The sequence below is a fragment of the Pan paniscus genome, chromosome 13 (genome assembly GCF_029289425.2).
Source record: "Pan paniscus chromosome 13, NHGRI_mPanPan1-v2.0_pri, whole genome shotgun sequence".
Taxonomy (NCBI): domain Eukaryota; kingdom Metazoa; phylum Chordata; class Mammalia; order Primates; family Hominidae; genus Pan; species Pan paniscus.
The window spans coordinates 64,544,155-64,557,985 of NC_073262.2; the positions used below are offsets into that span (position 1 = coordinate 64,544,155).

Genomic DNA, 13,831 nt, shown 5'->3' on the forward strand with positions numbered 1-13,831 from the left:
CAGCTTACAAACAATATTATTGTGTGGGTAAGTTTATAGAGTTACACTTAAGTAGTTAAGAAACAATATGATTTTTTAGTAATGTACGAAGACTTTTCAGGATTTTGTACTTGAGTATAATTTTTGGAGATTACATTTAATTTAATTTATTTATTTGTTCTTTTGAGGCAGGATCTCACTCTATCAGCAAGGCTAGAGTGCAGTGGCATTATCATGGCTCACTCCAGCCTCAATCTCCCGGGCTCAAGCAATCCTGCCATCTTAGCCTTCTGAGCAGCTGGGGCTACAGGCATTCACCTCTACACCTGGTTAACATTTTTTATTCCTTGTAGAGACATCATCTCACTGTTACCCATCACCTCACTGTTACAACATTTTAGAATCAATTGTATAAACAGGGATGACAGAAAGCACCATAGTTCTAGAAACCTTAATTGAGGACATTTTCCATAGAGAAAAACCTGTATTTCCTTAAATAGCATTACACCCTTTTAAAACTCTAGGTTTCCTTTACCACCAAATAGACTAGAAAGTAAAGTTCCAATTTAACAAAGTTCTTCAGTCAAAATAACACCAGCATACATGCTATTATATAGTCTCCCTTCCTTTTGCTCTTTTTATCTGAAATCCACAGCATATGTCAGTAGATTATAATTTAATTAGAAGATTTAATAAAAGTTGTATCCACTCCCCTGATGCCACTTCCTTATGGAAAGTTTCATTATAGCCCTTCCACAGAATAGTATGTTTGAGTCTTATTCACAAAGGAAAACCATCTATTTTTATCTAGCACAGTAGGCAATAAAGAAAACAAATTGGAATAATATAAAAGAAAAAGTGAGAACAAAGAACATTTTGCAACTTAAGATTGGCTCCAGACATGGATGAAAATTAAATGTTAAATCAGTTGTTGCTGCTATAAGCATTAGCATAAGATCTTTGAACTGAAAAGGACTATAAATTCAATTCAAATTACTGTATTATGGTGGGAAATGGGCACAGACTCTGGAGAAAAACAAAATTAAAAAAAAAAAAACTTAGAGTTGGATCCTGGCTTGACAAGGTCACTGGCTAGGTGATCTTTGGAAAATTATTTAATGTGTTTAATTTGTCTCATCATTTTACCTGTGAGAAAACTGACCGAGAGAAGTTAAAAGACTTTCCTTTTATTACATGGTGGTTTAGCTGTATAGAAAAAATATAAATGTCTTTTTATTCTCAACTAGTCGAAGACACTTTATGTAATACTATTCCATTAAAATGTCTGCCAAGAGGTTGTTCCTTTGTGATATTGAAATTATAATGTGACTATGGCCTTATTCTCATATCTGACAAGAAATAGTAATTTATATTTATTAAAATCATATTTATTTTCACCATTAATTCTGATTAGGGTTTTTATGCTGATATGATTAACTAAAATGGTGATCTATGTCAGTTGGGATAGGCTAAATTATGCTATAAAAAATACCCTGCAATCTCAGTGGCTTAAACCCATTTATTTATGGCTCACAATTCATGTCCATCATGAATCATTGGGGTTTTGCTCATCTGTTCTTTGTATTAAATAGTGACTTAGAAACCTCAGCCGATAGATCAGTCTTCATCCTGAACTTTGCTTGTTGCATGTCAAGGAAAGGATGAGCTCCAGACGATATCCTCTTGCCAATTAAATACTCCAGTCTGAAAGTGACACACACATAATTTCTGTTCCCACCTCATTTCCAGATTTAATCACAGACACATGGACTCACCCAATTAAAAGGTAGCCAGGTAGTGATGTTCTACACTTTCCTAGGAAGAGAGGGAGAACCAGTTATGACATGATATGAACATCACATGATCTATGAGGTATTATGGCCCTGTTTAGGACTGAAAAACTTTAGGAATAACTAATATGAAAACTTTCTGTGTAGACAAAATGTTCTATAAAATGCCCAGCCTTGAAGAGATATACTGTTGGTGATTTGTGGCTTAAATGTAAGTTTTTTCAATATGGCATATCTATTCTTACCTGATTATAAATTTTGGCAGGTATAAGTATTCTTTTCTATTGGCTTCCTTTTCACTTTCTGACATTTTTTTTTTCTTTTTGCTTCCTAAACACTAAAAACAGATCCATAGCTTTCCTGATCTCTCTTACTACTCTGCACATTAATCATTCTGACTGGCTCTTTTGGTTAGTTACTTTTGGCTAATCCACTTGATTCCCTAACTAGTTACTCCCACATATTTGTTGTGTGTTGAAGGTGGATCATTTTATTACACAAAATAGTAATATAATATAATATAGAGGATTTGAATGATATTGCTTGGAGAGAGAAATTGGGGTCAAAAATGACTAAGGAGAAAAGGAATGAGGGAAATGGTGGAGATGGAGGTAGGCAAGAAGATTTAGGCTAAGGTTCATTAGAAATGGTGAAACTAAATTGGTCATCTATTAGGATTAGAGACCAAATTCCTAAACGGATAAGAATTAAGTGGCTTGTGTCAGAGCAATAAAATCACTGGTTTCTCTTTATCTGTTCCATTTATCTTGCTTATAGACAATCTAGGTATTACTATTCATTTCAGTCCAAGAAGACAGTGGTCTCCCATTTGACATCATGACATCAAGGTTCTTCTCTGATTATCCATCCTGGCAGAAACACCCAGGGATGGGGTCTGAGCTCAATTCTCACATATTCAGTCCCTAGGAAGTGACTGCTATCACTAGCTTTCATCCAAGCAAGGCTAACAAGGATTTTTCCTATGCAACAGGCCCCAAATTATGCTAGCCTCCCTCAAGATCTTATAAGAAAATTACCAAGAAACTAAAATATTCAGGTTTAAGACCTCCCACTAAGGAAAAATAAGTATTCTTTCATTTTCTTTTTCAATTACCATTAACTTTCCATGAAGTATACACTCTTTATTAGTGCTACGTAAGATTTGCTCTGACCACTGGTTAAACAATTATATTTAAATATTTCTTCAGAGTTAGACAAGTTCACAAAATAACATGAGTTTTCCTTTTTTCAATTATTTTTTAACTGCAAAAAGAATATGAGTTAAATGGAATTAAAATGAAATAAGCCAAATGGCTTAGACTAGCTTTTATATACTTCCAAAACCTATGAACCAAGACACAATATGACTATTTTTCTATTTCAACCTTTTATTTTTGGGATAAAGGATCATTCACCTACAATATAATATAAACTGTGCTGATAATATTTGTTTGTATAGGTGGTTGAAGTTTGAAGAAGATGTGGAAGATGGAGGAGAAAGGTGGAGCAAGCCTTATGTGGCTACTCTTTCATTGCACAGCTTGTTTGAATTGAGAAGTTGTATTCTGAATGGAACTGTGTTGCTGGACATGCATGCCAACACTTTAGAAGAAATTGCAGGTATATCTTTTCCCCCTTAGTGTATTTTATAGGTACAGCTACTTTTTTGTTACTCTCTTTTCCTTATAATTCAATATACGTATGAACTTTGGAAAACTAATTCTCATAATCACTGCATAAGGTCTTAAAAGTCATTTTCTTTTACCCTGTTATTTGAGATAAAAGAAGTTGAATCTCAGAGAAATATGCTCTAGTTTGGCAGTGCCAAGTCTAGGACAAGAACCTAGATATCTTGATTCCCATTCACCATTTATTTTCATTATCATATTTAGACTCTCACCATTAGAAAATTAAAGGAAAAAACCTTAGAGCTAGATACTTATTTTCAATATTCAAACATATGAAATAACCAACTGAAAAAATTTCAATATACAGAAAAATGTTGGTTTAGAATGGACACAGAAAGGTACGGCCATTTATTTTAAACTTAATTAAAACCCTTGAATTCCAGAGGAAGCCAAGTGATACAGTTAGGGTTCGTTTTGTAATTCAATACTATAACCTGATGAATGATTAGTATTATAATTCAATGATATCTTATAATACAGACAGGTATATTTAGGAAATGTTATTATTACAGAAATTGAGTCAAAGAACTCCTGTATCTTTTGACCAGAAGGCAAACATATTTTAGTAAAAACAAAATAATACAAAAAGACAGAAATGAATTTTGAAAGAGTATAAATAAAATAATTGATGGAAGTTTTAAAAACACAAACAAAGAAAAGAGGCAGTTTAAAAGTTATTAGTTTGGGAAAAAATAAAATTCATTCCATATGATTTGTATTTGTGAAGTGAAAAAACTTAATATCTTAATTATATTGTAGAGATGAAAAACTATATGTGTGTTTTTAATCATATATATGAGAATAATATATTAGAAAAATAACATATCTACTTTAATCTGCAGAACAGCCCCATGAAGTAGATGTCATTCTCATTTTCCAATCACAAAATAGAAACTCTAAAATTGTCATGGCCTAGATTTCACCCAAGGGCCCCTGACTTTAAGCCTAGTGTTTTTTCTATTACACTACAACTGCTGTCTGAAGAAAAAGAAATGTCTTGAAGTGAATGTCACCCAAATTTTGATGGCACATTTATCACCTTAAAAATTATAGATTTAGTCATTGGTGCTGATAGGCATTGCAGTATGTGTGAAAAGAAAAGTAAGTACTGAAAGATACTTTGGCTTGAAATATTAAACAAAAACTCCAAAAATACTAAAACACACACACACACGCCAGTGCACGTGCACGCACACACACACACACAAACCACACTGCCCCAAACAGGAAAGATAAGCAGTCCTCTTCTGTTTCATGTAACACCTATAAAGAGATTATTCTTTAAGTTACATAGCTAGAGCCTGAAAGACTTTATAAAGTTAAACATAAATGTATAATTTTCAGAAATATCCAGGCTACTGTAGCTGCACTAAATCAAGAGAAAATAGAGAAAATGATTAACTCAGAAATAAGCAAACTCCCTAAGAATGCTGAAATAGTTAGCTATCCAGCTCAATTTCTTAGCTTTACATTATATAGTCTTGCTAATACCCAATAAACATTTTTATATTTTAATTAGGAATGAAACAGCAGGCTTTTCACAGTACTTTCAAGTATGGGAAGCTCTTAAGTTTGTAATTATCTTTTTAATGCTCAAACCTGGTTCTTAGTATTATTATTGTTATCCTTATTTAATAAAGAAAAAAACTAAGATTTAAAAGGTTAAAGGCCTTGCTCTAAGGCGTTTATTTCTGCCGCTTAAATCGATGATGGCGCTACCTTTAAAAATAGATTAATCCAAATACATTTTGAAATGGGAAACAAAACTGTCACATTCTACCACCTGGCAAAATTAGCCTCAGAACATACCCTTTATACTTTTACCAGTCTTCACATTTCTTAAATTATGTAATTTCTAATGCTTTCCTCAGAAAGTTATTCCTATGAAGAAATTTTCTCCCAGTAATTTGACTAAAACACTTCATTTTATCACTTTAGTTCACTTTCATTGTCCAAAATTATGCAAATTTTTCCTAACTCTGTCCCTGTTTCCCAAGCTCAATTCTGTAGAATATGTGAAGGTTAACTGGGTTAAATCTAGCCTTTTCAAGCAAATTACATTCTCTAAGTCTACCCTTACAGTGAAAGTAGTTCAGTTGACGTCTTGATACCCTAAATAGCTTTTTAGTATTCTTTCTGCTCTTCTAATTAGTGTATATCTTTCTGACTTTGAAGTAGCCCAACCTGAATGTCCCATTTTTCAGTGTAGAACAGCCTGTAAAATGACATTTAGAATGTGTCAGTGGTTTAATGCTAACATCACAAAGAAAAATATGATTACAAATATTTGTGTTGATCATTATTACTTTAGATTCCTTTACTGTCATTACTAAGAAGAGATTTCCTCTCATTGAAAACTATAATTTGGCTAAATTTAAAAGTTACTTATTTATCCCCTCAATATAAACTCATTAAAATATTTTCTCTCTATAGTTTGTAATTATTTTCTTATTTTTTACTTCTCCTATTTTCATTTTATAAAAATTGAGGGGCATTACTAAGTTTGTAATAAATAAGCATGCTTTCCGTTTTTAAGACTTCTAACTTTGCAAAGTATTTCCACATAATTATGTTTTATTATCATAACAACGTATAAAGTAGGAAAGAGACTATTTCACCATAAACAGATAAATAGAAAGTTCTTTATCAAAGATGACCTTTGCAGAAATAGAAATAATTTTTTTATTAACCTATAATCATAATTTTTGGGGATGGGATCTCCTATGTTGCCCAGGCTGGTCTTGAACTCCTGGGTTCAATTGATCCACCTGCCTCAGCTTCCCAAAGTGCTAGGATTACAGGCATGAGTCACTGTGCCCAACCATAATTTTTGTTTTATTCTGTTTCATGATCATTTGTGGCCATAGTGATTAACAATCAGCCCTGAAACTTTTTCCTCAGCTCTTATTTACCATGATTTTTCTCTGTTAGCCATAATTCACATACATTAGTCACTAGTTTCAGTTTTACAAATGCTAAGTGTAAGAGCTTACCTTTAAGGGTTCTAATCCCTAGTACTTTGTGAATACACAGGCTTTACAGTATTGATGTTTTTCAGACATTTCCTACTAGATGAATATGACCCAGATATTGTTTTGTAATGATCAAGGATTTTTATATCAATGTTTTGATATGTTTTTAACAGACTCGGATAATTCCTTAAGAGACTTTTGTAGACTTAGTAGCAGAAAATCCCATTTGTATCTGGCAGATCTGTCAAGAATTTCTGATATAATTAAAGTAGGATTTTCTTTTGGCTAAGTTCATTTAAAATATATCTGTTTCCCAATGTTTCAGGAAACTCAATAAATTTAAACTTTATCCTTCAAAATATTACTTAACCTTTTCAAATCCAAAATTCTCCAGATATATCTTCTTACCACAATTTACTCTGATATGGAGATTAATTGTATTGAATATGCTTCTGAATTATATTCTTAAATTACAGGGAATTTTATGGTCTATGTTAATCTCTTTGAAATTAAGCATTATAAAGATTAATGATGGAAATATCCTCTCTGCAGTGTGTGTATACTTCAACCTAATTCTGTCAATGAGAGTTAGGAAGAAATTAAAACCAAACCAAAGTTGGTACCATGGACAGATTATCAATCATAGCTCCCAACTCATTTAAACAACCTTTGTTGTTTAAAATCTTTCATTGAAGGAAGAATCTACAGTTTGCTCCACTGAATGTAATCTGTAGAGTTGGGAGTATAGGAATAACCATATATTTTTTAACCTGCCTATACTGTGACAATCCTTGGTCTGAAAAGTAAGTATTCTATTACAATTTACATCTTTAGTACACACATCCCTGTTAGTGCTGGCAACCAAACCACAGAATTTAGGAACTTCGTATCATATTCCCCCCCACCTCTCCCAATATCTTTTAAAGTTAAGACAATGGGTTTTCAAAGCATTGATATGATGATCTTCAAAAAGGCAGAGATTTATATAGAATCTACAATATGTCATAACCTCTAGGGGCTTTCATTCAAGACACATTATGATAAAATAGTTATCTGATAGGATGAAAAACAATTTTTCATTTTTCTGAGGCCTTTTTCCACAAGTGCTACTAGTTTTTCTTTTCTTTTCTTTTTTTTTTTTTTAGACGAAGTCTCGCTCTGTCGCCAGGCTGGAGTGCAGTGGTGCGATCTCAGCTCACTGCAGCCTCCGCCTCCTGGGTTCAAGCAATTCTCCTGCCTCAATCTCTTGAGTACCTGGGACTACAGGCACACGGCACCATGCCCAGCTAATTTTTTTGTATTTTAGTAGAGACGGGGATTCACCACGTTGGCCAGGGTGGTCTCAAAGTGCTACTAGTTTTTCTAGAGTCTGCTTAGTGTTAGCAGAGTGTGACCTATTTGTCCTTTTTTTCTTTTCTTTTCTTTTCTTTTTTTTTTTTTTGAGGCGGAGTCTTGCTTTGTCTCCCAGGCTGGAGAGTGCAGTGGCGCAATCTCGGCTCACTGCAAGCTCCACCTCCCGGGTTCACGCCATTCCCCTGCCTCAACCTCCCGAGTAGCTGGGACTACAGGCGCCCGCCACCACGCCCGGCTGATTTTTTGTATTTTTAGTAGAGACGGGGTTTCACCGTGTTAGCCAGGATGGTCTCTATCCCCTGACCTCGTGATCCGCCCGCCTCGGCCTCCCAAAGTGCTGGGATTACAGGCGTGAGCCACCGCGCCTTTTCTCTTATCACCCAGATCCTGGGGCAGAATAGACTGTATTATGTAGGCATAATAGCTTGCTGAGATTGCAGGACTTCACTCTGGACCCAAAGTCATTATGGTCCGTTATTCTTTCACACTTTTCAAGTTAATACTAATATGTATTGTAATGGTGAAAAGAACAATGTAAGTGATTACTAAGTCAGATTCCTTTTGGTACTTAAATGTCACCCTAGTATAAATTATATTCTCAAGCAAAATGAGTAATTTTTTCCAGACAAGTAGATATAATTTGATACAGTTATACTTTGGAGAAGTTTGCTGTGTATTTCTCTGTAACTAATGAACAGATGAGTGTGTTTTTTAATATTTACTTTTCTTTACATAACTGTTTCAAATAAAAATCTTATCTTTGAAAAACTGTGAAGATAGTGACCTATGGCTTTTTTAGTGTTCGAGCCTGGAAACATTGTGCTTTAATAGAAATTAAAAATCATAAACATATGTAGGGTTTATTATGTGATTACTTTTGATTCTGACTAGAATATTGAACTGGGAATTCATATCATGGCTTATATTTGGAACTGCTTTACAATAATATCATATTGGTATTCTAATAACCTACTTTACAACTTCCATTATGAAGTATATGCATATTTTATATACATTTTTCCATCTTAGCAAGGTTTCAGTGTAATGTCATATACGTTGACAATTTATTATTTCCTTTATTTCAGATTAACCCAGGGGTATTATAACTACTGATCTCCAAAGAACTGAAAAATAGATTTAAATATTATTCTATAGTATCACACATTTTCAGAATTGGAAGGGACCTTTGAGGTAATTATAGTGACTGACTTTCAAACATTCCAGGTATATATTATGGGTGACTTCCAAATATTCTTTCTACTTCTTTCCATTGTAAACACAAAAATGATAGAGCACACTATATCCCACGTGCCACATATGGCCGACTGCCTGATTTTGTAGGGCATTTGAGCTAAGAATGGTGATTATATTTTAAATGGTTGAAAAATAATAAAAAAGAAGTTAATATGTTGTGATGTGAATATTATATGAAATTCAAGTTTCAGCATCCTTAAAAAAGTTTCATTGGAGCATAACCAGGCTCATTTGTGTACATGTTGCCTGTGGCTGCTTTCTTGCTACAAAGGCAAAATTCAGGATTTGTGACAGAGATCATATGGCCTACAATGCCTAAAATATTTGTTATCTGGCTCTGGACAAAAAGAGCTTGTCTATCTCTGGTTTAGAGAATTAACTCTAGAGTGAAGCACAGTTCTTGATTAGCCTGTCAGTCATATGAATACCGTCTCCTTTGCCAGTGATTGGTTCAAGATGGGCAGGGCTATGTCAGTTAGACTTAGGATAATTTTTCCTGGCCAGGTGAAAAATAACTCATCTAAGAGAAAGTCACAAAAAAACAATATATTTCTCACTGGATATGAACAAAAATATATATTTCCTTGTTGCTGCTGGAAGCCACCTTATGACCATAAGGAAAATCAGCCTGAGGTTAAAGCTTACCCTAGAGGAGGAGGAAGTTAACAAAATCACAGAGAAGCAGAATTATAGCCAACCTAACTTTGATCTTTCTATTATGTGAGCCAATAAAATTGTTTTATGTAGTTTAATTTGGGTTTTCTGCTATTGATAAGCCCAGCTTTGTCTCTACTTGATAAGCTGTCACAAAATATGAATATATTGAAACCACCACAAATTTCAAACCAGGAACCCATAATCTACATTATGAAAATTACAAAGAAAATCTTGTTCTGGGAAATATTTACTGATAGCCTCAATATTCCAATCAGTGCATCAGGTGCCTTATGTCATTAGTCTTGGCACCAATATATGATATAGATATTATTATCTCCATTTTAAAACAAGGACACTTAGGTTATTCAACTTTGCAAAGTTGTCTAGCTAGAATGTCATAAAGTGGCCCAAATCTGTCTCCTAGTTCATTTCCATTTCACACTGAAGGAAAACATTGTTGGTAAGGGAGCATTCTGCTAACTTTGAAACCTTTATTGTACTCAAAAAGGCAGTGGAAGGCAGCTCATTGTAATCTGCTTTACATAAGATGTTAATGCCTAAAAAACAATTAGAGTTAATGTTTGATAATCAGAAAGCAGATTAATTACACAAACATCCATTGATGTGATCTTTATATCACTAAGAAACTTAAAATACCTTTACTTATCTATTTTACTGACATTTTTGATACTATGTATGGTAAATAATCTGCTTAATTATAGACTTCTGAAATCTCACCTTCCAGTCTTTGTTCTGCAGGTATAGAATATCTTTTTAATCTAACATTCTCAAGGGAGTGTGTTTCCAGCAAAGTTTGAGAAAGGGCTGATTTTCTATCCATATGAAACAGAATTGTTTACTCTCCAAATTCAGTAACTATATCACTTCATAGGCCTCTTTGCATCAGATTTTCACAGATAGACTTTTGTTCACTTAATGGGGAAACAAGGAAATTAGTCTGTACTAGAAAATGGGAAAAAAATTAAAATATAAGTATAAAACCAATTTTCAAATTCAAACACGTTATGAATTGTGAATTCAAACACATTATGAATTTTCAAATTCAAACACATTATGAATTTTCAAATTCAAACACATTATGAATTTTGATATTATCTCTACAGCTATTCCTCCCATCAGTGTGGATAATAAAGAAATAAAGAACTTTCTTCTCAATGCAACTATTCCCATTTGAAAAATAATACTTCATAAGAATTATATATTTAAATAGAATGGTTTATAATGAAAATTTGCCCAAATCTTTCTTATTCAACATTTCTACAATGGAAGATAAATTTCCATTTATAACAGCATGCTTAGAGATTTTTTAAAGAAGTTATTTCTATTTCAAGATGAATAATATTGTTTAGGGCTTGCATATTTGGACTCAGTGGTTCACGGCTGGCACACGTTCTAGAGGAAAGCTGTGCTTATCTTCTTCCGGCCTTTTCTCTTCAGATATGGTTCTTGACCAACAAGTGAGCTCAGGTCAGCTGAATGAAGATGTACGCCACAGGGTCCATGAGGCATTGATGAAACAGCATCATCATCAGAATCAGAAAAAACTCACCAACAGGATTCCCATTGTTCGTTCCTTTGCTGATATTGGCAAGAAACAGTCAGAACCAAATTCCATGGACAAAAATGGTAAATGTTTGTTTATTGTGCTCTTTATGTCTACTATAGGTCTCTGACATATCAAAGTGCTTCTAAATCTTTTAAAACTTGTTTTATTTGAAAATGATTTTTTGAAATTCAGATTATTGTAGAGTTCTTTTCACATGAGTATATATTCTTATTATCAAGCATCAAATTGTAAAAATTTTAGAAAAGAACTAAAGTTTCCTGAAAGGTTCAGGAAAAAATGCAAAGAAAACTGATATTTAATAAAAAAAACTTTTAGATTTGGCTGCAGAAAACATAAACAGAGCATCTGTGGCATACCAAATAAGGTCCTAGTCTCTGTCCTGTAGCTTAAAAATGTAATGCAGGGCTTTGACTTACGCCATAGATGGTCTTTTAGTTTAAAGGAATCATGATCATCATCTAGTGTTTGTGGAAAAAAGATATTGGTTTCATGTTGCTCATAGTTAACAAATTCCATTAGAGAAAATGATTGAAAAGACCAGCCAGTACATTGTTTGTGGCTTTACATACGTTATGGCTGATTCCGGTTCAAGGGCTCATTGCTGTTTGTAATGCAGCGTCTTCAACATCCATGGAGCCACCCCACTTACCATCTTCATAAACCAACATAGATGACCACCATTGTTTCCTAGCAATCAACTTACTATGATTTATGCTTCAGACTATTTTGTCTTTCCTGTATTTTTTGTTCTCTCCTTGCGTTTATTTAACCCCTCATCATTTGCAATAAGGAAGTTGCTTAGTGATCTCCTGTTATCATCCATCCTTTCTACTAGTCTCATGAAAGAAAATGAAGTTACCATGAAGATGATATGAATTTGTTAAACTTCTGTAAGCTTTAAAAGTTTCCAGTTCTAGGCCGGGTGCAGTGGCTCACTCCTGTAATCCCAGCACTTTGGGAGGCCGAGGCGGGCGGATCACGAGGTCAGGAGATCCAGACCATCCTGGCTAACACGGTGAAACCCCGTCTCTACTAAAAATACAGAAAAATTAGCCGGACGTGGTGGTGGGTGCCTGTAGTCCCAGCTACTCGGGAGACTGAGGCAGGAGAATGGTGTGAACCCGGGTGGCGGAGATTGCAGTGAGCCGAGATCGCGCCACTGCACTCCAGCCTGGGCTACACAGCTAGACTCTGTCTCAAAAATAAAAAGTTTCCAGTTCTAAAAGATAAAAATTACTGAAAAGTATTTTCAAATGCTTTACTGGAAAGACTGATTTTCATGAATGGATGAAAGCACATGTAATGACAGCGTGAAATATCATGTAATCTCACCCTTATTTTCAAAAGCTTCAGAGATGCCTTAAATAAAATGTATGAAAATTAGTTTTCTTCGGATTTGCTTCATATTATCAGTTTTCATGCTACTGTATCAAATATACATAAAAATATAGGGTAAATGCTTTATTAAATAGATAAAGATGATTAGATGTAATTTTGTCTCAGAATGTAGAACCAGTTCTTAATGACAAAATCATTTTTGAAATACTCAGTTGATTTTTAGGACTTTTCAATGACTGAATATAAGTCATTTTTGTTACATAAAAGAGTCTATAGATGTGCGCACTTAAGTTCAATAAAATTATTATGAATACTTTATGGTAAATACCAACTTGTGTTTGTAGATTCCACTGAACATTCTGAGGAGATATAACTTGCTTTGAATCAAATCATATATTTAAAACATATTTATATTCTAAATCACAATTTGCTTTAAAATATGTGATACATAAGATAACAAAACTTGAGGCTTTTATATTCTAAGAGATGTATTACAAATGCAGTGCTTTTGTTATGCTTATAATGCTAGTATTTATTTGGTATGGTAGTGTTAAAATAGACTCAGTTATTTACTAATTTTGGCTATGGGATTATGTCTACATGATTCCAAAAACTTTATTAAAATATACCCAAGAATTAACTTCCTAAGAATGCATGCAGATTTTATAAAAATGAACTTTTACCTTCATAACTTTTGCTAGAAATCAGATAAGATATATGTCTTTAAGAAAGAAGTATGTTTCTTCAAAGAGGCAAGGATCTTGCATTTTGAACTAGTTAAAATTTATACCTTAAATTTCATTGGAGATAATGTTTACTATAACAATAATTTCATTGCATTTTTTTTTCAGGCAAGAGACTACAGAATTTATTGGAGCAATGATTTATTGTAATATGCAGATCTAGGCACACTGTTTGTTACTGCTTTAAACTTCTATTAAACATAAGAAGAGATGTTAGAATTATAACTGTGAATCACAAATCTACATATAGTCACAAGGTTTTCTGAGAGCCTGCTTTTTGTCTTATTTAGGAAATGGTTTAGTTTTCCTCAAAAATCAGAATCTGAGTGGTTCTAAAGTGATTCTGTCACCATCTGTACAATCAGCCTTTATCTGAACACATACAAATCTTTTCGAGGCATACGTAAGGGCAATAAAAACTTGGAAACATTTCTAATAAGATTCATATACCCAATTAAGTATTGTTGTA

At 33.5% G+C, this 13,831-nt stretch overlaps 1 protein-coding gene across 6 annotated transcripts in view; it reads left to right on the forward strand.

Moving 5' to 3' along the window:
* Nucleotides 1-13,831, forward strand: part of SLC4A10 (solute carrier family 4 member 10) — a 477,442-nt gene that overhangs the window by 344,258 nt on the left and 119,353 nt on the right. For all 6 annotated transcript variants that reach the window (XM_055108674.1, XM_014343995.5, XM_024927814.3 and 3 more), the window contains 2 exons: nucleotides 3,229-3,389; nucleotides 11,152-11,340. In XM_055108674.1, the coding sequence (XP_054964649.1) occupies nucleotides 3,229-3,389; nucleotides 11,152-11,340 (350 nt within the window). The remainder of the gene's footprint in view (nucleotides 1-3,228; nucleotides 3,390-11,151; nucleotides 11,341-13,831) is intronic.